General features: G+C 56.3%; 1 protein-coding gene across 5 annotated transcripts in view; it reads right to left on the bottom strand.

Moving 5' to 3' along the window:
* Positions 1-9,170: 9,170 nt before the first annotated feature.
* The window catches only part of MINDY4 (MINDY lysine 48 deubiquitinase 4), a 113,929-nt gene continuing 101,754 nt past the window's right edge, over positions 9,171-21,345 (bottom strand). Inside the window, exons 18-20 of one of the 5 annotated variants that reach the window (XR_012334026.1) lie at positions 14,997-16,323; positions 10,618-11,559; positions 9,171-9,666 (exon numbers count right to left, since the gene is read on the bottom strand). Coding sequence is in view for 2 of the 5 variants with exons in the window: in XM_073809797.1 (XP_073665898.1) it covers positions 11,511-11,559 (49 nt within the window). In the remaining 3 variants the exon portion in view is untranslated. Of the gene's footprint in view, positions 11,560-14,732; positions 14,859-14,996; positions 16,324-21,345 lie in introns of those variants that run through there. The other 4 variants (XR_012334025.1, XR_012334027.1, XM_073809797.1 and 1 more) reach the window with 4 other exon arrangements.

Genomic DNA, 21,345 nt, shown 5'->3' with positions numbered 1-21,345 from the left:
GTGATGCTGTGGGCTGGGCCGGCGGGGGTGAGTCTAGGAGGGTGGGAGGAAGTAGGCAGCGCTGCCCTTCTCCCCATCCACCGGAGACCCCTCCCTCTGTGGTCCAGTCTGGGGATTCTATTCATGTGAAGCCAACATTCCTGGAGCCCACAGGGCCAGCAAGATCATCTCACACAGGCAGATCGCTGTCTTGCCTAATGAGAAAATGATGACATGGCCCCCTGCCCTTGGCCCCTGTGCCCAGCCAGTCCCTAACTCCCCAGCCCCCCAGCACCGGCAGCCTCATCCCAGCACACACGCCTCCTGCTTTGTGCTATTGTTTCACAGGTATGCCTGTCAGTCCTAGGAAGTCATCTCACGGGGTGCCCGCGCGGTCCGCTCCAGGGCCCTCCCATCACGAGCCCTGGGCACCTCCGAACGCCTGAGGATCAGACCATTAGGATAGGAGGGCCTTCAGGTCATTAACACCTTATTGCACAAAGGCACGGGCTGAAGGGGCTTTCCCAACGTCATACACGGGGAGCTAGCCTCAGCCTAGCCCTTGGCCCTACTGTCAGAGCGGGCACAGTGGACCGGCAGGGACTCACTGCCTGAACAAGGCTGGACTCACTCCCCCGCCACCCCCTCTCCGGGCTGACGTCACTGGGACCTCTGAAGAGCCAGGGCCGGAGGGGTTTGGGGCTGCAGTGCCTTAACCTCAGGAACCCAGTCCCCTCATGGCGATCCTGCCTCCGTCCAAGCCAGGCCCAGGCCTGAAAGAGGCTAAACATAGTTTAGGCTGCCTAAAATTGCATATCAGACCCAGAAAGCGCCTTAATATCATCCCTGCCAGAGAGCTATGATCCCCTCTGTGGCTGCTGTTCCCCCTGGGAACCACTTATCGGCTCACTGTGGGGCAGCTCTTATGGTTAGAGAGCGGCTCCTTATATGTCACCCCCCAGCAATGCTGCCACCTTTCTCAGTGACGCCCTTCGGGGCCACAGACCAAGTGTGCCCCCCAACACCGACCAGCGACAGCTTTTTGGAGAAGTGGGGACATAAGGACTATTTCTCAGGGGCTGTCACTTCTCAGAGGGGCCATCCCCAGGTCTCTGTTGCCCTCTGTGCTCCTGCTTCATCCTGGTCGTAGTGGGGGCCCAAACCCAGCAAGATCACATCAGGACAATTCCATTACCCCTTGGTCCATGAGGGAGCAGACAGTTATGGAAGGTCCCCTGTCCTGGGGCACAGGCCCTCCACCTGCCTCATTCTCTAGATGACAGCCCACACCCCTCAGTGACCTGACCCTGCCAGAGAGCACAACTGAGGACCAAAATCACAGCCAGGGCTGGTATGTCAGGCTTGGGCAGGGCTGCAACAAAGATAAATTTCTTTGGTAGAGAAATCAGGGTAGGAAAGGGGAGAATCATTACTGGTCTTATTTCACATACCTTTCATATCTGTTCCCAGAGCATCTGAGGATTCCATCAGTGCTTCTCAGACTTTAATGTGAACAGGAATCCCCTGGGGATCTTGTTAAAATGCAGATTCTGTTTCAGTAGGTCTGGGTGGGGCCCAAGATTCTGCATTTCTAACAAGCTCCCACGTGATGCCACTGCTGGTCTCAAGACCACTGGTCTCAGGACTCTGAACAGCAAGGGGCTGAATTACCAAAATAAACAAGCAAACAAAATAAACTCCTGATCACAATCTAGTTAAAATAAATACACGAAAAGGAAGGAAACTTCTCATGATATGGGCGAGAGATTGCAATTGAATATCACTTTCCGTCTGAGCTTCCTGTAAGCCATGGCAAGAAAAGAAAGAAGTGTTTGCCAACTCTTACTCTATGACAACAGAGACAGCTGTCTGTCATCAGGAGAAAGTCCTTTCCCTGATTCTGGCTGCCCCGGGAACTGATCGAGCAGATCTTACCATCAGGAGATTTGAGAAACAGGCTGTGTTTTAGGGGCACAGTGGGCCTTTCTGTGAGATGGACTGAGCCTGGACACCTCCATGGGGTGTATCCCTGATGGACATTCACAGTTTAGATAACACAGTGCCCCTTGTGCCAAGCCTGGGTCAGCGCCATGGTCAATGCCCATAGGAGACCATTCTTCCACCACCTAGTGGCTAAGACACTAGCTGGCTCAAGGGCCCCTGACAACAGAGGGAAACCCGGGGTTCTGATGCTTCACCATGCAGCCCTGAGTGTTCAGGGGAGGGCAGCTAAGGCCCAGGCCTGAGCCTCAGGAAGGGGTGAGGTGGATATGTGGGCAGCGGAAGAGCCGCACCTCTTCCCAATAATCAGGAGAGGCTTCCTGGAGGAGGGGACATGGCAGACAAATTTGTTTATGTAAAGGAAGAGAAGTGGTCTGGGGAGAGGAAAGTCCAAGCAGAAGGGGAGATGGGATGGGGTGGGCTTCCAGCCACGGCAGAGGTGGAGAGGTTCCCCACTGTCCCCTCTCTACACTGCTGGCTCAGACCCTCAGAGAGGGGCTGGTGGAGGTAGGATGGCGTAGCCCCCCCACCCATCTCATGCCCGGGACATCCTGCGTGAGTCTATCTTCTCCTCACAGCCTGAATCTCTGCTTCCTGTCCAGGTTGGTGCAGAGGGAGAGGCGTGGGCCCTGCCTGCTCAGGGAGCACCCATGCTGCGGGTGGAGAGGCTCTGCCCTCAGAGAGCTCCAGACCAGTGCGGGCGGGAGCTGGGGCTGAGCGAGGAGCTCGGACAGTTAGGCCTCTGAACATGACGGTGGGTACAGCCACAGACAAGACCCAGGGGGAGAGAGGCTTGGTCAGCCTTGTCCCAGGAGGCCTTGGGAAGTCACTGCCCCCTCCCGAGGCCCTTCACCTGTAAACGGGGATGTTCCTACGAAAGGCCAACCCGAGTTGTCATCTTGGCCTGAAGGGGGGTCAGGTAGAGCACAGTGGGGTCACCTGGGGACTGGGTCCCCAGTGTTCCTCACTTGCTCTTCCCAGGGTGACACAGGACACACCCTCTCTTCCCAGCCTCCTTTGTGATGAAAGGGACGTGTAGGACCCTGATGACTTCCCAGAAAAGGAAATGGAAAACCTTTAGATAAATAAAGCCAGAGTCTGTCTGCGTTAGCAGGGGTTGGGGCAAGAGGAAGTGGGGTTTGCCGGAGACGCTGGAGCTGGACGGCTGCTCCCGCCTTGGCCAGCCGGGCTTCCTTCTGGTCTGGGCCAAAACGGGGGCTCTGAACCATCCTTCCCTCCAGTTTGCTCCAGGGGAGAAGTCTGGAGCCTGAATTGAAGGAAAGGCTGGGCTCCCACACAATCGCTTGCCGGTGTAGAAACCAGGACACTTGCAGATGTTTCCAGAGCCCCCAGAATTTCAGGCCTGGGCTGGCGACTGGGGAGGAAGTAAGGGAAGATAGGAGAGGAGGGGTTCCAGGAAGCCCCACCCTCTCCTCCTCCCTGCTTAACCTTTCAGGAAGCAGGAGAGCAAATAGGAAGGCTTGGCACCTGCCATCAGTCTGCCTGGGGCCCTGGCCAAGTGCGTTGGTGCCCTGAGACTCAGTTTTCTCACCTGGAAGCGGGAGGTTTGAGGGACATGATCAGGTGCTGCCCACGGTGCCTGCCACTGGAGCCCTCGACTCAGGAGTGGTCCCTGCTGAGAGTGTGGGCCCAGCTGCCTAGGGCCACATCACCCAGCTGCCTCATTTCACAAACAGGGGACCAAAGCCTAGAGTGGGGAGGGAGGGCCTTACGGGGGCAACCAGAGAGGAAGACATTTCTCCATCTAACTCAGGAGCAGCTATGGGGCCTGGTAAGAGCTGGGGAAAGGAGAGGAGGGACAGCCACTTGGGGGTGGGTTTGGAAAGGTAGGGGGAGAGGGACTGACCTCCAGCGGTCAGTGGACAGGCTAAGGTCCAGTGGGCCTCGAGTCAGACCCACCCCAAATCCCGTGGCCTCCCATCCAGCTCCCAGTCAAAGAGCCAGCATCTCCTGGGCCCAGACTGGGTGCTAGGCCCTGTTCCAAGCATTGTACACTTACTCCTCACACCAACCTTCAGAGGCACGGGGTATGATTATTCCCATTTTACAGGTAGGGAATCTGGGGTTCAGACAAGTTTTAATTTTGTCTGCTTGTTTTGTGACTTAGGTGACACAACTGAGACGTTGGAGCTAAGATCTAAACCCAAATAGTCGAGCTGTCCAGGCCCCTTTCTCACAGCTCACACCTCATGGTGGGTGCAGCAAGGATCCCCCAAACCTGGAGAGAGAACAGTAGGTGCACAGACTTGGGCCTTCTGACCTACAGGTCCAGGACAGCCAGGGCCCCGACAGCAGCAGATGTGGAGGAAGCATGAACCTGGGACCAGGGACTGGGAGCTCTCTTTGCCTTCCTGTCTGAGAAATTCCTGGTCCTCAAGAGATGAGCAGTTTCCAGAAAATCCACCGACACCCCAGGTGGCCAGAGCTGGGGCTTTCAGACTCTGAGAACACAAATGGGGCCCCGAGGCACCCCATGGCAGAAGCCCTCCCCAAGGCCACCGAGGGGCTGAGAACCATCTTGCCGGACTGGCTGTCTTCCATGTGCACTTGGAGGTGGCCAGGCCCAAGGGAGCCAGCTGGTCCCAAGGTCACCAACAGTTTTATAAACAATGGGCAGTGGGTCTAGCCGTGGCTGGGGCCAGAACAAAGGCTCGGGCACTTCCTCACATTGAGGCCCCCTCCTTCACGGTTTGCCAAGGCAGGAGACTGAGGAAGCCTTCATCAGGAGCTAGGGATGTTTTGCAAAGACTGTTCCCGGGAGAGCTGCAGCCGCCACTGATGACGGGGGAGCACACAGAGGGAATGGTTCCTCAGGGCCAAGATCTGCCTTCCAGGAAGCAGGGGAGAGAGGGGCCTTGACTCCAGGCCCATGGGGTCCCACCTTGCTCCCTAGGCTGAATCACTAAAACACAGGGCATCGCCCACCTACTCCTCCTCTCCATGGCCCTAGCTCGGAAGTTGGCATCTTTTCTCTGAGCCGCCCTCCACACTGTTGCAGTCTGAGTCTTCTAAAACAGTCCTGCTCTGAAAGCCCCCATGGCTCCCCAGGGCTCATAGAGGCAGCTCAATCTCCTTTGCTTGACATGCAAAGCCCTTCAGGATCCAGCCCTAATATGCTCCATCTTCCTGGCAGCCCAGACTCCCCAGGCCCCTTCCCCTGGCAGCTCTGTCCCCGCCCATCCCGCCTGGAGTGCCTCTGCCCCTCCTGCTTCCCTACCCTCCTTCAGGGTCAGGGTTCAATCCTCCCTCTCCAAGAAGCCTGCCTAACTGCTCCCATCCATACAAGTTCCCTCCTCTGAGCCCTATGCCCCCAGTAACATCCAAGAAGGATCTGAGCCCAGGAGTTCGGAGAACAGGGTGCCAGGAGATCGATCAATAATGGAACAATCCTTCCTTAGACTAAGGTTCCCACACACAGCGCAGTCGGTTGACACAATTGTCCTCATGTAATTATTAATAGCACCCCCTCAGTTTCGGCCCCTGTGCTAGGGCAGGGGAGGGGTGGGGCAGAGGGGGCAGGGCCCAGTGTCCCCAGTGCTCTGAGAGTGCCTACCCTGGGTGGCCCAGCAGGGCACAAGGAGATGGGGGAGGGGAGGTTGGCGCTTATCCCCCAGGGCTCCACTCCACAGGGAGGTGGACTTTGCTGAGCCTCGCAGATGTCAGCAGGCCTTAAAACAGAACTTGCGAGATAAGCACCCAGGATCACCCTTATCAGAGGCCACAGGAAAGGCGCCAGGTTTAATCTCAAAACCACAGCCAACTCGAGGGTTTAGAGACCTCAGGCAGCACCTCCCCAGTCAGACACCCAGTGACTGGGGCTTTACGCCCGGAGGTGGGGCAGGGGGTGAAGGGAGGGGGCAGATGTAGGCCTGAAGGGGCTTCTTCAAAGAGGGGAATGAACCTTGAGTTTCATCTCCCCATGATGGGACTGGTACCAGTTGGTGGCGGGGACGAGGGAGAGAGGGAAGACCAGGTGGCCCCTGCCACACACACACACACACACACACACACACACACACACACACACAGTAAAGGGGGAAACCGGTAGCTGTGTGACCGGCACCCACTCACTGGGAGCTGGGCTTGTGAGAGAGGAGCTGATCAAGGGCACTCAGCCAGGTAATCTAGGAGGGCTTCCTAGAGGAGGGCCCTTAGAGACAGACCTTGAGGGATAGGTAGTATTTGACAGGTGGACACGAGGAGCTGGAGGGCAGGGACCCAGGTGCAGCAAAGAGCACCTGTGAAGGCCTCGGGCAGTGAGGGGCTCACCAGGGAAGCAGCTGCTATGGTCTGGAGTGGGGAGTGCATGGAGCTGGAGAAGGGAGAGGCGGAGACGGGATTAGAGGCGGATTAGAATCATTCCCCCACCGTACAGCCTCCCCATCAGCTGTGTTCCCTTCCATCCAAAGACCACGCTGGTGGTCTGGTCTCCAGGAGACCCCCGTGAAGGAGAAACGTCCTAGGAGGGCTCTTAACTACAGACTGCTGTCTGGTCAGTTTCCCCATCTGTAAAGAGAGGGCTTTCAGTGACTTCCTGGGGAACAGGATGTGGGAATGTGGGCCGGACAGTGGGACGAAGCACCACGACACTGAAGTGGCCTGGAAGGAGGGGTGGGAAGGCAGACCGAGCGCCCAGCCAGGGGGGTACTGCTGCCTGTGTCATGCAGAGCGGGTCCGCCGGAGCGGCAACGTGTGGACGCTGGAGGGGCACGCCACAAACCCAGGGCAGCCTGCCTGCCACCCGCCCCCCCACCGCCAGCCCACCCCTCGTCCTGCATTAAGCCATCCCCATTATCGCAAATGCCTGGCATTTTTGCCTGGTAATTCCAGCTCCCACAGCCCCGTGAGGATTAGGGCGTGATTAGGGAGTGAGGAGGACTCTGGTGGGTGGAGAGAAATACCTGCAAAAGGACACAGCAGCCTCCTTGCCTCCTGCAAGGGTCAGGATCCCGAAAGGAATCAGCGGCCAGTGAGGATGGTCCACGGGGCCTCTGGTAGCGAAGGTCATCAGCATGCGTTGCCTCCATCCCCTCCTTGCCTCTCCACTAGTCCTGTCCTCCCTGGGAGCACTACAGTAGCCCCTCGATGTGCCCCCTGCCTCTGCTGCACACCCACTCCCCTGCCCAGGAGAGAGGTCTGAAGGAAAGCTCTGAGCAGTCCTTGTCTCCGGAGAAAATGTCCCAGCCTCAGGGCCCACCGTCTAAATCCTTCACCGACTCTGCCTCCTGTCCTAACCCTCCCACTCTCGGGTCGCCCCCGATGAGACAAAAAGACATCCTGGACTCTGATGGTCTCCTGGCTCTCACCGTTCCTTTCAGCTGGAATGAACTTCCATCCAATTCTCCACTGTCGAAACCCTTCAAGGTCCAGGTTAGACGCTGCACCGTGGAGTCCCTTCTAGCCCACGCTGGAAATATTCAGAGCGAACACTTACCAAGACCTTGTGATGTGCAGGCCCTATTCCCCGTGCTCACACTGTGTGGACTCACCTCATCCTCATTACAGACTGATTGCGGGGGAGGAAGTGGGGGATTTCATTTTGCCGATGAGGAAACTGAGGTCCAGAGAGCTTATGTCACGTGCTCACGGCTACACAGGCAGGAAGTGGTGAGTCGGGACTAAACTCAGGCCCTCTGGTCCCGATGCAGCTTCTTCCCTTGTGTCTATACGGCACTCCTCTTGCTTGTTCCTTCGGTACCTCTTCCTTATGGGGAAGACTTCTGAGTTTCCAGACTGTCACCCCACAAAATCGCAAGCTCCAGGGCAGAGCTCCCAAGACTTGCCCCTCACCGCTCCCGGCCCTCCCAGAAGCCTGGGCCCACTGCTGCCCCCTCTTCCACCAGCAGTGCCTCTGATGGGTTAGGCCCCAGCCCCGGCCCCTGACTTCCGTTCCGGCTCAGACACGGAGACCCTGGGGAGCAGTCAGGTGGAATCTGGACGCAACCCTACCTTAGGATTTCCCCAAATGCCCCTCCGAGCCCTGTCCCAGCTCTGGCCCCAGGGAATTCTCGCAGCTCTACTGGAAACTCTTCTTCTTACCTGTGCTGCAACCATGTAGAACTTACAGAGAAGGGTGGAAACGGTCCTGCCGAGGTTGGCGCACCCATCACGCCCCCTAGCCACGCGAGAAGGTGAGGAAGCGCTGGGCTGGCAGTGGAAGAGGCCAGCAGCTGGTGAGGGCTTCCCTGGAGAGAGGCATCCGTGTGCTGGGATCCCCTTCCCCACTGCCTCCTAGTGGAGCATTTCCTCTCCTTAAGCCAAGTGAGGGAGGCTTCAAGAAAGCTCCTCGAAAGCCTGCCATGTGTGCCCTGCAGTGTGGGCCGATCCCTGACTCCCACCTGGGGACGAGGACATGTCACTGCTCCCGATGGGTGGCTGGGCAGACAGGCGGCGTGAGCTGGGAAGGTCTGACTTCCAGAACTGGGGAGGCAAAGACGTGTCGGTGCTTTGCTTGGTTCAAATGTGGATCCTGCGGAAGGAAGACCCCCGTCTTTTTAAAAGGGAAAGAGAGAGGTTGACTCCACCGGAAGCTGGATGGGGGCAGGTGCTGGAAGCCCCCATGAGCACCAGCTTGAGGACGAGTCACCTGACTCAGGAGAGACCCCTATGGGTGGGAGGTCCCCCACAAGAACAGGGGGAAGAGGAGCTTTCCAGTGATGAGAGTGGAGTTAGGTGTTTGCCATCAGCAACTTCCGTTCACACCGCCGGAAGGGCAGTGGAACTGGCTTACTCTCTCATCTGGAGACAAAGAAATGAACCATCTAGAGAAAGAGAATCCACGGGGAAATACAGACGTCCTCGGTCTCCAAGGGGGATTGGTTCCAGGAGGCACCAAGGAGACCAAATTCCGAGGATGCTCAAATCCCACAGTTAGGCCCTCAGTATCCGCCGATGCAGAACCCACGGATACAGGGAGCCAACGGCAATAAGAAAGAATAAAGCTGCTTCCTGCTCACATCCCACTGAGGTCTGCGTGTTCAATAAGCCGGCTCCCCCGTGCATGAGGCGGCCAGAGAGAGACAACAGTCAAGCCCAGGGTCAGCCTTTGAGAGGCCACTCGACCCTAGGATATGGTTCTTAACCTTCTGGGGGGAAAGAGAGGGGTGTTGTTCCAAGATCAAGGCCATGAGGTAGGCTGTAGACTCCCTCCCCAGAAAATTACACAACTGTACATGTACACAAAGATTTTAATCTAATTTGGTGGCGGGGTGGGGCGGGGCGGGCTACGGGCCCTCTGAAGACCACCCCCAGTCTCCTTAGAAAACCACGCAGCCCAGGAGCACCACGTGTGGCCAAGCAGGGCCTGCATCTCATTCTGGCAGGTTTGGCAGCGGTACCGTGGGCTCATTCTGACTTGTGGACCTGGGAGAGGGCGGCGCTGGGCTTCGCTCATCTTCCTTTCCAGAAAGTCCCAGGCAAGGGACGTCACGCTGCACATGTAGCTATGTCTTGGCTTCTAGAACAGTGCTTTGGAATTTGTTGCAACTGGTCTTCCCAAGCAACGCTGGGAATATTTTGATTTCTCCAGCTCCGCCCATGGCACCCTGGTCAGGAGGTTAAGTGTTTTATTGAAAAGACACACTTTTCCTTCCCAGGCTGATAAACAAGGCCACTGCAGGGAAACCGACTTCCTCCACCCGGTCGCTCAGCTGGAGAGGCCCGATCCTGGCCAAGGAAAACAAACGCATAAACATTTCAGGGACATATAGGAAGCGTTTCTGCTGGACGCCTGCTGTGAATGGCCACTGGAGTTCACGCAGCGAACTCCACGCGGGCCCGGACAAAGCGCTCTCTGCCAGCTCTTCCCTGCCGCTCCCCAAAGACCCACAGTCCGGCCACTGCTCTTCTCACCCAGCTCGCGAGAGTACAAAACAGGCTCTTTAGTTGTCACCACCAAATACCAGCTTTGCCCCCTCCATGCCTGGCCCTTAAAGAGGAGGAGGTCTCCCTTTAGCCAGCACTGCCGGGGAGCACGGCCCCCGAGCTGCTTGTGTCCCGAGCCCAAGGGCGTGCACGGAGGCTGGGGACTGGCTGCCGTGCAGTGTCTACGATTCTCCCTGGGTCAGGGCACATGAGGGAGAAGTGCGTGCCCAGGTCGCCACGTGTAAACACCCACCTCTGCGGGCCCTACTCAGAGTCCCAGCCAAGCACCCACGGGGCGCAGCAGGGTGGGCCCTGGACGTGGCTCCACCATGATGTGACTACCGTGTGGACAGACAGGTGACAGAGGCTCCTGGAGGCTGTGCCCTACCACTGGGCGCCCTCGCTCAGTCCATCGCTGGGAGCCACTGCAGAGGGGCCTCAGCTTCTGTTTTTGACAAAACTCTCTCTCTGGTCTTTCTTCTTCACCTGCCTCCCATTGTGTTTCTATACTCGCTCGTATTCCTTTTTGGAATCCGTTGGATATAAACTGTTGGAATGAAGGAGGCTCCGAGTACAATTTTCCCTTCGCAAGTGATTATGGAGTTCTCCCCCTTCCCACCTATCCTACCCTCAGTCTGGAATGCGAGGGTCTCCACAGGCTCTGCCCGTGGGAGCAGCTCAGCCAGTTCTCTCCGCACACGCCCCGCCGCAGCCACACAGGGGCCCACACTCAGTGCCTCTTGTCATCCTCACCTCGTTGCTCTCCCTGGCCAGGAGGTCCCTCCCTGAAAGGTTCTTTTCCCCGTATCTGCTTGGCCAGGTGTAGCCTGCCCTCCAGGTCCACACGAGCGTCCTCATGGGGCCTCGCAGAGATCCAGGTCCACGCGCCCATCCTCATGGGGCCTCGCAGAGATCCAGGTCCACGCGCCCATCCTCATGGGGCCTCGCAGAGCTCCAGGTCGGCCCCGAGACGGGCTCCCAGGGAGCCTGAGTGTCTCCAGGTCGGCCCAACCTTCGCAGCCTGGTGTCTGAGACCTGGGGCTGACCCACAGAAGCCAGGCCAAACCAGAAGCCCAGCCAGGGGCACCAGTGGGCCAGAGGGCATGGTTGGCCCACAGAGACCCTCGTGAGGTGACGACTTAGCCCACAGGTCTCCGGGGCTCTGGGGCCCCTCCACCCATCACCATCCCCGCCCCAGCCATGAGCCGGCCAGACCTCATGCTTCCTTTGCGGCAACAGAACAAATGAGGTTCGGCCCTCAGCATGGGTTTGACTCCTGTTTTATAGAAAGCCAACCATCAGAAATAACGAGTGGCCAGGGTCCCGGGCCGACCATATCAGAGGCTTGGCGAGGGGCTGGCCCCGCAGGGAGCGAGGGAGGGATGCAGAGAAAAGGCAGCAGAGGTCCCACCAGCCTCCTTCCAGGCCTTGGCAGTCACCGCTCAGCTGGGAGGGGCTGCACAGCAGCACTCTGGGCCCACAGTACAGTCCTGGGCAGGCCCTTCATGGAAGAGGCAGGGAGGTTCTGGACGATTCTGCAGCAGTGCTGGCCCAGGTGCTGGCCCAGACTTGTCCCTGAGGCCCAGGGCTCAGCCGTCACCCCCAGTGATGTGTGCTGGAGCCATGGGGCTCACCCACATGGAGGGTCACAGGATGGGGTCTGAGCCGTTCCAGTTCACCGATGCCCCCTTCCACCTAAGAGCAGAGGAACAGAGAAAGAGTTAGAGCTGCAGGGGCCCACGCAGGAGCCAGCTCTTGTCCTCACTCACCGGAATTCCTCTCTCCGGGCCTTCGAGGATTTCAGGTTCCAACATGCCCACCTCACCCCTCCACACTCACAGACAGGCCTACACACCAGGCCCCTACAAAACAAATGCACCTAAACCCCTCAAATGAGGTGCGCGGTCTACACGCATCTGAATCCAGCCACTTTCCAGGGGTGCCTGATGGTGGCGCTTTTAAAGGCACATGCGGAGACCTAGATATGGAGACATTCTGGAGGGTTCAAGGCACGGAAGGAGGTCCAGCTGCTGGAGCCCAGAAAGGTAGGCATAGGGCATAGGGAGCCAGCGGGGATGGTACCACACAGGACCCAGGAGGCCTTGCGAGGATTCTGGGCTTTGCTCTAAGAACCGCTAGTGAAGGGCTGTGAGCGGTTCAGTAAGGCACTGATTTGCCTTTTTAAAAAATTTATGAAGCCTTAAGAAGCACTGAGTATAATTAAACAGGAGTCCAGGGTTAGACACAATTTAATAATAGTCCAATTCCAAAATTAAAGTTATTACAGGTGAGACCAGCACTTGATTTTAATACATGGAACTAGTTTTCTAAAAACAACTCAGAGGAATCATGTATAGCAGATGGAATATTTCTGAAAAATCTGGCATTAGGCGTATTATACATAGACGTACATCCTAAGATTATACAAACTAGGAAACAGCTGTTGCACGCCTCAACAGCAGTACCGGAGCACGGACTTTGAGACTGGGGTTTAGAAACGCTTCCCAGGGTGTGGGGTTTGGGGAGGGAGCAGACATTTTCAAAACCTGAAGTTTTTCTGCAGGACTGAAGTCAAAATTGTAACTGCCACAGCGGAGGAAAACAGGGATGCCTTCACTTTACTTGTACATCTGCGCAGGAAAGTCCAGTATAGGCACACCTCGTTTTATCGGGCTCCACTTTATCGCGCTTCACAGATACTGTGGTTTTGTTTTAATACAAATTGAAGGTTGTGGCAACCCTGTGTCAAGCAAGTCTATGGATGCCATTCTTCCAACAGCATTTGTTCTCTCTGTGTCTCTGTGTCCCATGTGAGTAATTCTCGAAGCAGTTCAAACTTTTCCATTATTATTAAATTTGTTATGGTGATCTGTGATCAGTGATCTTTTATGTTATTATCGCAGACAGAATACAACTCACTGAAGGTTCAGATGACAGCATTTTTAGCAATAAAGTATTTTCTAATTAAGATGTGTACATTGCTTTTTAGACATAATGCTACTGCATGCTTGACAGACTACAGGATAGGGTAAACATAACTCTCACATGCATTGGGAAACCAAAAATTTGTATGACTCGCTTTACTGCACTGGTCTGGAACGAACCCACAATATCTCTGAGGTCTGCCTGTATCCCTGAGATTGGACCTGCTGCAAGAAGGGAGTGAACAGGTTCTCCCAAAGTAAGGCTGTTGGGTTTCCCAATCTAATGCTTAGAAGCATCACGCAGTTTCAGTAGTGGTTCGTCATAAAGCCAACGCTCTCCATCTTCGTGAAGAACCTAGACCCCCACTGAACTTCTCTCTATTCCTTCCTCAGGCTTCTGCTCTTTGTCTTTCTTCTCGCTTGTGCCTTGCTTCAATGGCCGCGTCAACGTCTCTGATGTTTAGGTTGAGAGAGACAGCCTTGCAGAGGCAGTGGGATTCATACTCCGTTCTGTTCTTCCAACCTACTTTCCTCCTGTTAACCAGCAACTTCTTGGTCTCTGTAAAGACTGTATGACCCCCTGTTGAGTATTTTGCATATTTTACACCATTCCATTTCCCTTCAAGTGAGCAGAATGATCTGTCATTTGGAGAAGAAAAAAATCTTAGTGGTAATTCTGTGCAGGAGTAGCATGGGAGATGATATTTGCATATAGCTCGTTTTGGAACAACTGATATGTGCATTCTCTTCCTAGCTCCACCCACGGCGCTGTAAGGACAAGCCTTCCATAACCACTGGGGAATCTGAGAATGTTAACAGTTGTCATAGTCTAGACACAAGGCACAGCCCTGCCCTATGTTGTGCACACCAGTCAACATCCCAAGAAACTTTCATCTGGTCCATGTATGAATGCTGGATCGCATCTTCTCGTTAAAACACTCAGCAAAAAAGGCTGAGATGGGTGGATGATGGAAAAGTTGCTCAGCCACGAATGTTAAACTGTTTCAAGAAACTAGTGCCTCTAAAACTAGCTCTCTGTTCTCTCCAGTGTCATTTGGCGGTGCCTCATGAGGCTGCAAGGTCTCACCCAAAATGCAGTCGTGTGGCTTTCTGGCAACGGATCCTTTGCTTCCTGCATGAAAGCCTGAGAGCTACCATTTGACCACCTGAACCATTTGGTCCCTGGGATCCTTCTGGTCACAGATACTCAGAGGCAGGTCTGGATGTGCAAAAAGTTTGCATATATTTCTAGAAGAGGGCTTCTCTCAAGAGTAATTGGGAGAACTACCTTAGTAAGATCCATTCCAAGCCTAACCTGTGATAAGAAATGTGTGGCCACCTCTCGTGCTCATCCAGGGACCTGCCTCTGCTTTATCGTCAGTCATATCACGTGCGTCGACAAGAGCAGCGTCACTTGTTCCATTGGATGTGGAAGAATTAAGTGGTTCTTTGGAACCTGGGTGCTTTAGACTGTTTCCTGTGTGTGTCAGCACTGAGGCAGATCTAGAGGAATCTATCAGACGCTTTGGGGTTGAGCCACTTTGATGGAATCCAGCAGCATCACGGCATTCCTCACTGCTCGAAGGAGAGACACTGGGATGGTAGGTATCTGGAGACAACTTGGCAACCCTGGGAGAAGTCAGGCTGCTCCTTGGTGAGCGCCCACTGCCTGCACCGCTGCTCCTTGGTGAGCGCCCACTGCCTGCACCGCTGCTCCTTGGTGAGCGCCCACTGCCTGCACCGCTGCTCCTTGGTGAGCGCCCACTGCCTGCACCGCTGCTCCTTGGTGAGCGCCCACTGCCTGCACCGCTGCTCCTTGGTGAGGGCCCACTGCCTGCACCGCTGCTCCTTGGTGAGTGCCCACTGCCTGCACTTTTGGTGCTGGACCCTAATGATGTCTCAGGGTAGCCAATATAGGTTCGGCTGGTGGGGAAGACACATGCAGCTCTGAGTTGCACAACTGAGCAGGTTCGGGAGGTCAGGCGAGCTGGGAAGGCACTGAGATAACCACAGGTTCCAAGGGAGTAGGTGGACCTACAGCACCTACTGCGTTAACAGCACTTTAGCAACCTGCAGCAACATAAGACAAAGCCTTAGTGATCCCACCGTGCAACCCGAGGTTTTCAGTTCTCTTGCTCTGTTCATCGTTGTTGCAGTTTTGAAACACATCATTGAAAAGCTTTTACAGTAAGTCCCCTACATACGAACCTTCAAGTTGCGAACTTTCAAAGATGCAAATGTGCGTTCCATCCACGTCAGGCATGAATGCAGTTGCAGCTCGCCCTCCGTCTCCTGTTGCTGACGATCCTTCAGCTCTACCATCTCCCACCTCCTCTCCCTCCTCCAGTCAGTAACTCGTCTTGCCTGTTCACTCGACGCCAGCCCCTGTGTGCCAGCTGTTGTACTGTACTACTGTACTTTTCAAGGTACCGTACTATAAGATTTAAAATGTTTTATTTTTGTATTTTTTTGTTTTTTATGTATTATTTGTATGAAAAGTATTATAAACCTATTACAGTACAGTACTATATAGTCGACTGTGTTAGTTGGGTACCTAGGCTAACTTTGCTGGACTTAACGAATGAGCTCTTGGAATGGAACTCGTTCGTATGTAGGGGACTTACTGTCCTGTTAAGATTTGTAGAGGAGTATCAGCCTCTGTAAGTTTCCTATCAAAATATTAGACACTAGGGACACATCCTGAATCCAGACATCCAGGGGTGGCAGATGGAAGGAAGAGAGGGGAGTAACATTCCCACCCACAGCCTGGCTCCAGACAGGCACCAGGGACGCAGGTTTGCAAAGACCAAACTACTGCCCAGACCCGTTTGGATTCTTGCCCCCGGTCATGGAGAGAAGAAGGGGGAAGAGTCAGAAATAGACCAGACTTCCTGTATCCCTATAAGATCCGCCCTCAGCCTGGCCCCCAAGGCCCTTCCCTTATCGTTCTCCTCTGCCCATACTGACAGGCAGACAGAAGTTCCTCCTGTGAGCTCCCAATGTGACAAAATTGGGTTTGGCTTCAGTGCAGGGGTGAGCCATATTCATCTGCTGCTAGACGCCCCGGTCACACCAACAGCCACCGAGTCCTAAGGTCAGGCTGGGAGGTTTATGCCACCTGCGAGGCTTTTCACAGAGGTAACTAACCTACCCGATCCTGGACTACAGGTGCTGAGACAGGGAGAGTATTAGAAACACAGAAAGAAGCAGTTCACAGCTACAAGAGGAAACCGAAGCAGAGCCGTTCTGAAAGGGCTGAAATGCTGGGGTACTGTGCTTATTTAGGGGATGAATGTTCCCCCATAGGAACGGTTCTGAAAGTCTATGGATCGGTTACAAGGGTGAAAAAGAAGAACTCTGCATATGCAGTTAGGGGCTGACAGAGAAAGGGGAGGGGTGGAATGGACCGGTTTCTGAGTGCAGAGGCGCCGTCAAGGTTCACTCAGCTATGCTGACGTAGAGGAGGCTGAGGGTGTGAGAGTTTACAGCAGCGTTCCTCAACCTGGGCGCAGCGGGCATTGTGGTCGGGATAATTCTGTTGGGGGTGGAGAGGAGGGTTGTCTTATGCATTGTAGGACATCTGGCACCCTCCCGCAAACTAGTGACAACCAAAAATGCCCCCGGTTGAGGACCACTGGCTTCGGGGTTGAGCTCAGCGAAGATGCCGTGGTCCCAAGAGCTGAGGTCAGCTCAGCGTCATGGGCAGGCCCATCTCTTGCCCACGACTGAATCCCTTGCTTCCCCAGCAGCCGTCACTGCATCAGAGCAGCAGTTACCTGACTTCACAGATTTTCAACATGATGTCTTGCTGTATCAGCAAGGAGAAGAGGGCAGGCCTGGTTTTAAAGCCACCAGAGCTGACCAGCAGAAATACCCCCAAGCACTTCTCTTACTCACTTTGGATTTCCAGACAAGTACCCTGTGTGCAAGTGTCCTGTCCTGCGCGCCAGCTGCTGGCAGTCAGAGCAACTACAGAAGGAGCCCCAAGGCCGTCTCTCACCTGCGAACCTGACCGGTTGCTGCGCCCTCCACCTAGAAGGACCATCCTCCCTCTCCACCCCTCCTCCTTCAGGGCCAGATCCAGGAGCCCTCCTTCCGGAAGTATCCTCCCTCAGCACTGCTGTCAGGCTCTCCCCGGCCATGCTGTCATGGGGTCTCCCTCTCCTGCTAGACTGTAAGCCCCTAAAGGGCAGAGCTGGTCTCACTTGCCTCCATCCCCTCAATGACCTCTAGCTCCGTGTTGGGCTCCCAGGGTTGCTGCTGAGGGAACACACCCCCTGTACACGCCCTGCCCCTCGTCAAGCCCAGGCACCAGAGGGAAAACCTGAGTCTTCATCACACTTCACTCTCCCTCCCCTTTGACCCCGGTGGTCACCGAGCCCTGTCCATGGCCCACCTCTGCTCTCTCGTCCCTTCCCCTCTGCCTCCTCCCGTTCTTCCTCCTCCCCCCACTTGCCTGTGAGCCCCCTGAGGTCTCCAAAGGAGAGGGAATGCTTCTACATCTCCTCTCGACCTCATAGCAGCTCAGGGAAGGCATCGTTTTACCCAATCGACAGATGGGGAAACTGAGGTCCAGACAGAGCCAGCCCTTCCAGAGGTCGTGCCATGGCAGCCCAGCCAGGACGCAGCTGGGGTCTCCAGACTCCTGCTGGGTGCTCGGCTCCGCACAGTGGCGTTGCACGTGCCAGGAACAAGGCGCACCAGGGGCGGCTGTGCGCGTGGGCTGCAGGCAGGGGACTCACAAGAGGGGGCTGGGCAGTGGGAGCACCCAGGAGCCCTCCCTCAATGGATGAGAGGCACTGTGAAGAGGGCATCTAGGAAGAAGGGCGTCAGCAGAGGCGTGAAGGCTGCAGCAGACTCCTCAGGCGGCCGGGCGCGCAGGTGAGGGAGGTAGGTGCTCAGTTCCAGCCCCTCAAAGGCACCGTTTCCAGCTGAAGTTACATTTTCAATTTTTTGTCTGAGCCTCCAAACAGAAACATCTGTCGCCCAGGCCCAGGCCCCGGTTATGAGTTCTTTCCTCTCTTCTCTGGCCTGTTGACAACCCTTTCATTTTCTCCCATTCTAGCGAGGCTGGAAGCTTGAGAGAGGTCACTGTGTGTGTCTTCTTCGGAAATGACCATAAATGAGTTTTTTTTTTTTTTTTGCTGAGATGGTCAGAGAACAGAGGAGGGAGGAAGCTGGGGGACAGACACAAGCGAAGGTAACAGGAGCTTCTCTGAGGTCGAGGTGTGCGTCACACCAGAGAGTGGAGATGGCACGGGGCCTGGGGATGGTTCAAATTAGGATGCTCTTCTCCAAAGGCAAAACTGGCAGTCCGGTCTTGTGCACTGTCACCGTGGCAACAAAGCCAGGCGGCGGGAAGTCACACTGCCTGCTCAGTGACCTTCCACTGGGCTGGGACAGCACCGGCCTAAGCCCCAGGCCCTGAACTGCTCTTGACTCGAGGTGTGGCCTGGCGTCAGACCTCCACTCCGGCGACCCCATCTGTAGAAGGAAGGGCCGTATCGGGCGGTGTCCAAGGGCCTTTCTGTGGATCCCAAGCAGGTGGCCAGGGATGCGGCGTGCTCCACGTGGGTTAGCGTGAATGTCAGAGGTTCTTACGGGGCAACAGAGGTGGTTTTGAGGGCAGGCGGCGCATCTCTCCCTGGATTAGAACAGAGTTGATTCTGAACTTGACTTCTATTTGACTGTGAACTCTGAGAGCAAGAAGCGCGTCTCATCCAGCTGCTTCTTCCATGGAGTCCAGTCCGGGGGTTCCATGAGGTTGAGGCGATGAGAGGGAAGCCCCGCCAGCCCGCAGGTGAGCCTATCCTGCCATGAGCGCTTGGCTGCCTTTCAGCGGGTGCCTGGACTAACTGGCCTTGGAAATGACCTGAGCTCGGGCCATACGCCCTTCCTGTCAAGGCAGCAGGACTTATCCCCCAAGAGGCAGGGCCCCAGCTTTAGCGGGTCTCTCTGACCTTGAAGGCTACTTTCCCAAGTTTCTCCCTTTGAGCTGTTTGAGAATCTGGGATGAAAACAATACGCAAAGCCTTTGTAATCCAAGCCCTCGGAACAGGATTCCAGGAGGCTGGGCCTGCTGTTTCCCATTACAGTGGGGTATGTTATCTGATGGGTACAGAGGGGGAAAAACCCTGCGTTCCCACTATTCACTCACCACTCAGCTTTCCGGGAATGAGGCTGGGAAAAGTCTCACCGTGTTAACTGCCCAGATGGACCGAGCCATCAGGGTGGAGCAAGTGATGGGGGGAGTACAACTGGTTTCAGCAAAGTCCATGCAGGGGATGCAGCACTCAGACCTGGGGGGGAGGGGGGCAGGGGGCAGCCAGCGGAGCCAGGAAGAAAGTACCCCGGGTCTGGTATGTTACAGCAGACCAGATGCTGGAGGGTCAGCACCTCACCTGACATCTGACTCTCACGAGGCAGCCAGGGAGGGTGACGGAGAGGTAGGCACCGCCCTCACCAGCCACCAGAACATCAGTTCTCACAGTGCCGTCCCAGGACAGCAGCACCAGGAGCACCTGGGAACTCTTGAGAAATGCAGATTCTCAGGCCTCAGCCCAGACCTACTGAGCCAGAAGGCCCAGGGGTGGGACCCAGCAATCTGTGTCTTACCACACTCCCCAGTGGGGATGCCCGCTGAACCCTGATGACCACGCTCTAGCGAATCTTCCCAGTGGGTGGCCGTAGACAAATACAGACGTGCTGGACCATTGATCCCCTCAGCCATCAGGGAACTGGGCAGAGTCTGGGTCAACCAGAGTCCCCAAGCCAGTCGTCCCTAACCCTGTGTGTTGCCCCAGTACGATGATCTGCTATCTGTGCCAAGGAGTAGGAAACACTGCTGGAGGAGATGCCAAGGCTCAACCTTGCCCGAGCTCCTCCCACGACAGTGAGCAGGGACAGACAAGGGCAGGGTAGGGACTCCGCCTGGACCGCCTGCCCCAGGCCGAGGGCTCGCTCCCTGATGCATGCAGCCTCTCCAGGTCATTTCACATGCCGTCATTTTGCTGGTTCATTTCATGGCACATGGCCCCGGGGACAGGGGTAGGTTCTGGGAGAAGGGACAGCTGACAGAAGAAGAAGAGGTGCTCCGGGCCCACGTTCACACTCAGATGTCTCTGGACTGAGCCCCCTGACAGACCAGAGCCCCAAGTCATTCTCAAGCACTTGCCAATTAGGGCTGAGCCCAAGAAGTCCAATCCCCAGGCCCCTGGGAGGCGCCTGGTGAGTCGAGTCCTGCAGCAGAAGCATTCTTGGGGAAAGAGAAGTTACTCCAGACGGGGGCAGGTGGAGAGGTCCGGGGCGGTGGGCCACCCCAGAGAGGGGCACAGAGACAGATGTAGGCCTTCAGCGAGGGGTCCCAGGGGTCCGGAGAGCGGGTGGAGCCTGTGTCCAGGGTGCGGTCCAGAGTCCTGCTGGGCAGGTCCTCCTGCAGGAAGGATGCCCTGTGGCCTCCCACCCCGTCCTGCAGAAGGTGCCAAGGCTGGTGTCACCTCCTTCCCCCATGCAGCCCTTCTCTCATCACTCTGAATGAGTGGCCCTTTGTACATGAAAGGAAAGCGACCTGCATGTGCCTTTAATCCTCCCGATGAAAGAAACACCGGCACGTGACCCCACAGGAATGCTCCGTCCCTGGCCCAGTGGGCGGGCGGGTGGACGGCTGAGCAGGTGGACGCGTGGGTGGGGCGTAATGAGGATGTCACGACGTCTCCTCCACGTCCCCTCCCTGGGGACACAGTCCCTGGGGACTGTGTATGTGGAGTCCTCTCTCTCTCTCTGGCTCCATTCAAGGGCTCACTTGCCCGTGGGTGGGCAGCGGCCCTAGACTCCAGGGGAGCCCCTTGGATCGCAGGCGGTCAGAGCCGCAGCGCCCCAGCCATGGCCTACGTCCTCCACCCCAAACCCCACCATTTCACAAACAGGAAAACAGGTTCCGCCCGAGGTCACAGCGAGTCAGGAGCGGCTGAGACAATGTCAACGAGAGCGGTTCTCCGTGCTTGGTAACGTCCTGGGCGCTCTTCACAACGGCCGTGTGAGCCAGGCACAGCCACTGCCCCCATTTTACAGATGACAAAGTGAGGTACAGACAGGAGAGGTCTGATGGCTCCCAGCCAGAAAGCAGCAAGGCCAGGATTCAAACGCCAGAATGCACGCTCACCACACTGGCAAGTTCTAATGCTGCCCCACTGGAATCCAGGTCTCCTCCCCGCCCCCAGGCCTGCCCCTCCCACTGCGCCCTGGGGCCTCCAAGTCACCACCCAAAGGCTACAACCGCCAGTCCGCAGGGTGGGGTGGGGGGGGCGGTTGCTGCCCCAGCCCTGGGGCCTGGTCAGAGAACTCCTATTCACCCGCCTCCCCTGGCCTGAGCCTCAGCTTCCCTTAAAGACTGAGGGCGAGCCAAGAACCCCCGCCGGCAATCCCACTGCCTCTGGGGCACTTCCACTCAGTGTTCAGAGGGCCGCACCCACACCCGCAGAAGGACCGGGGCTGCTCCTCCCGCGTGAGGGCCGCTGCTCCAGGAAGCCACCTCCGAGCACACCCTGGCCGCGCCGCG

This window comes from Tursiops truncatus, chromosome 9, assembly GCF_011762595.2.
Source record: "Tursiops truncatus isolate mTurTru1 chromosome 9, mTurTru1.mat.Y, whole genome shotgun sequence".
NCBI lineage: Eukaryota > Metazoa > Chordata > Mammalia > Artiodactyla > Delphinidae > Tursiops > Tursiops truncatus.
Note: the sequence above shows the minus strand (reverse complement) of the source record. Positions and strands in the feature narration are given on the sequence as shown.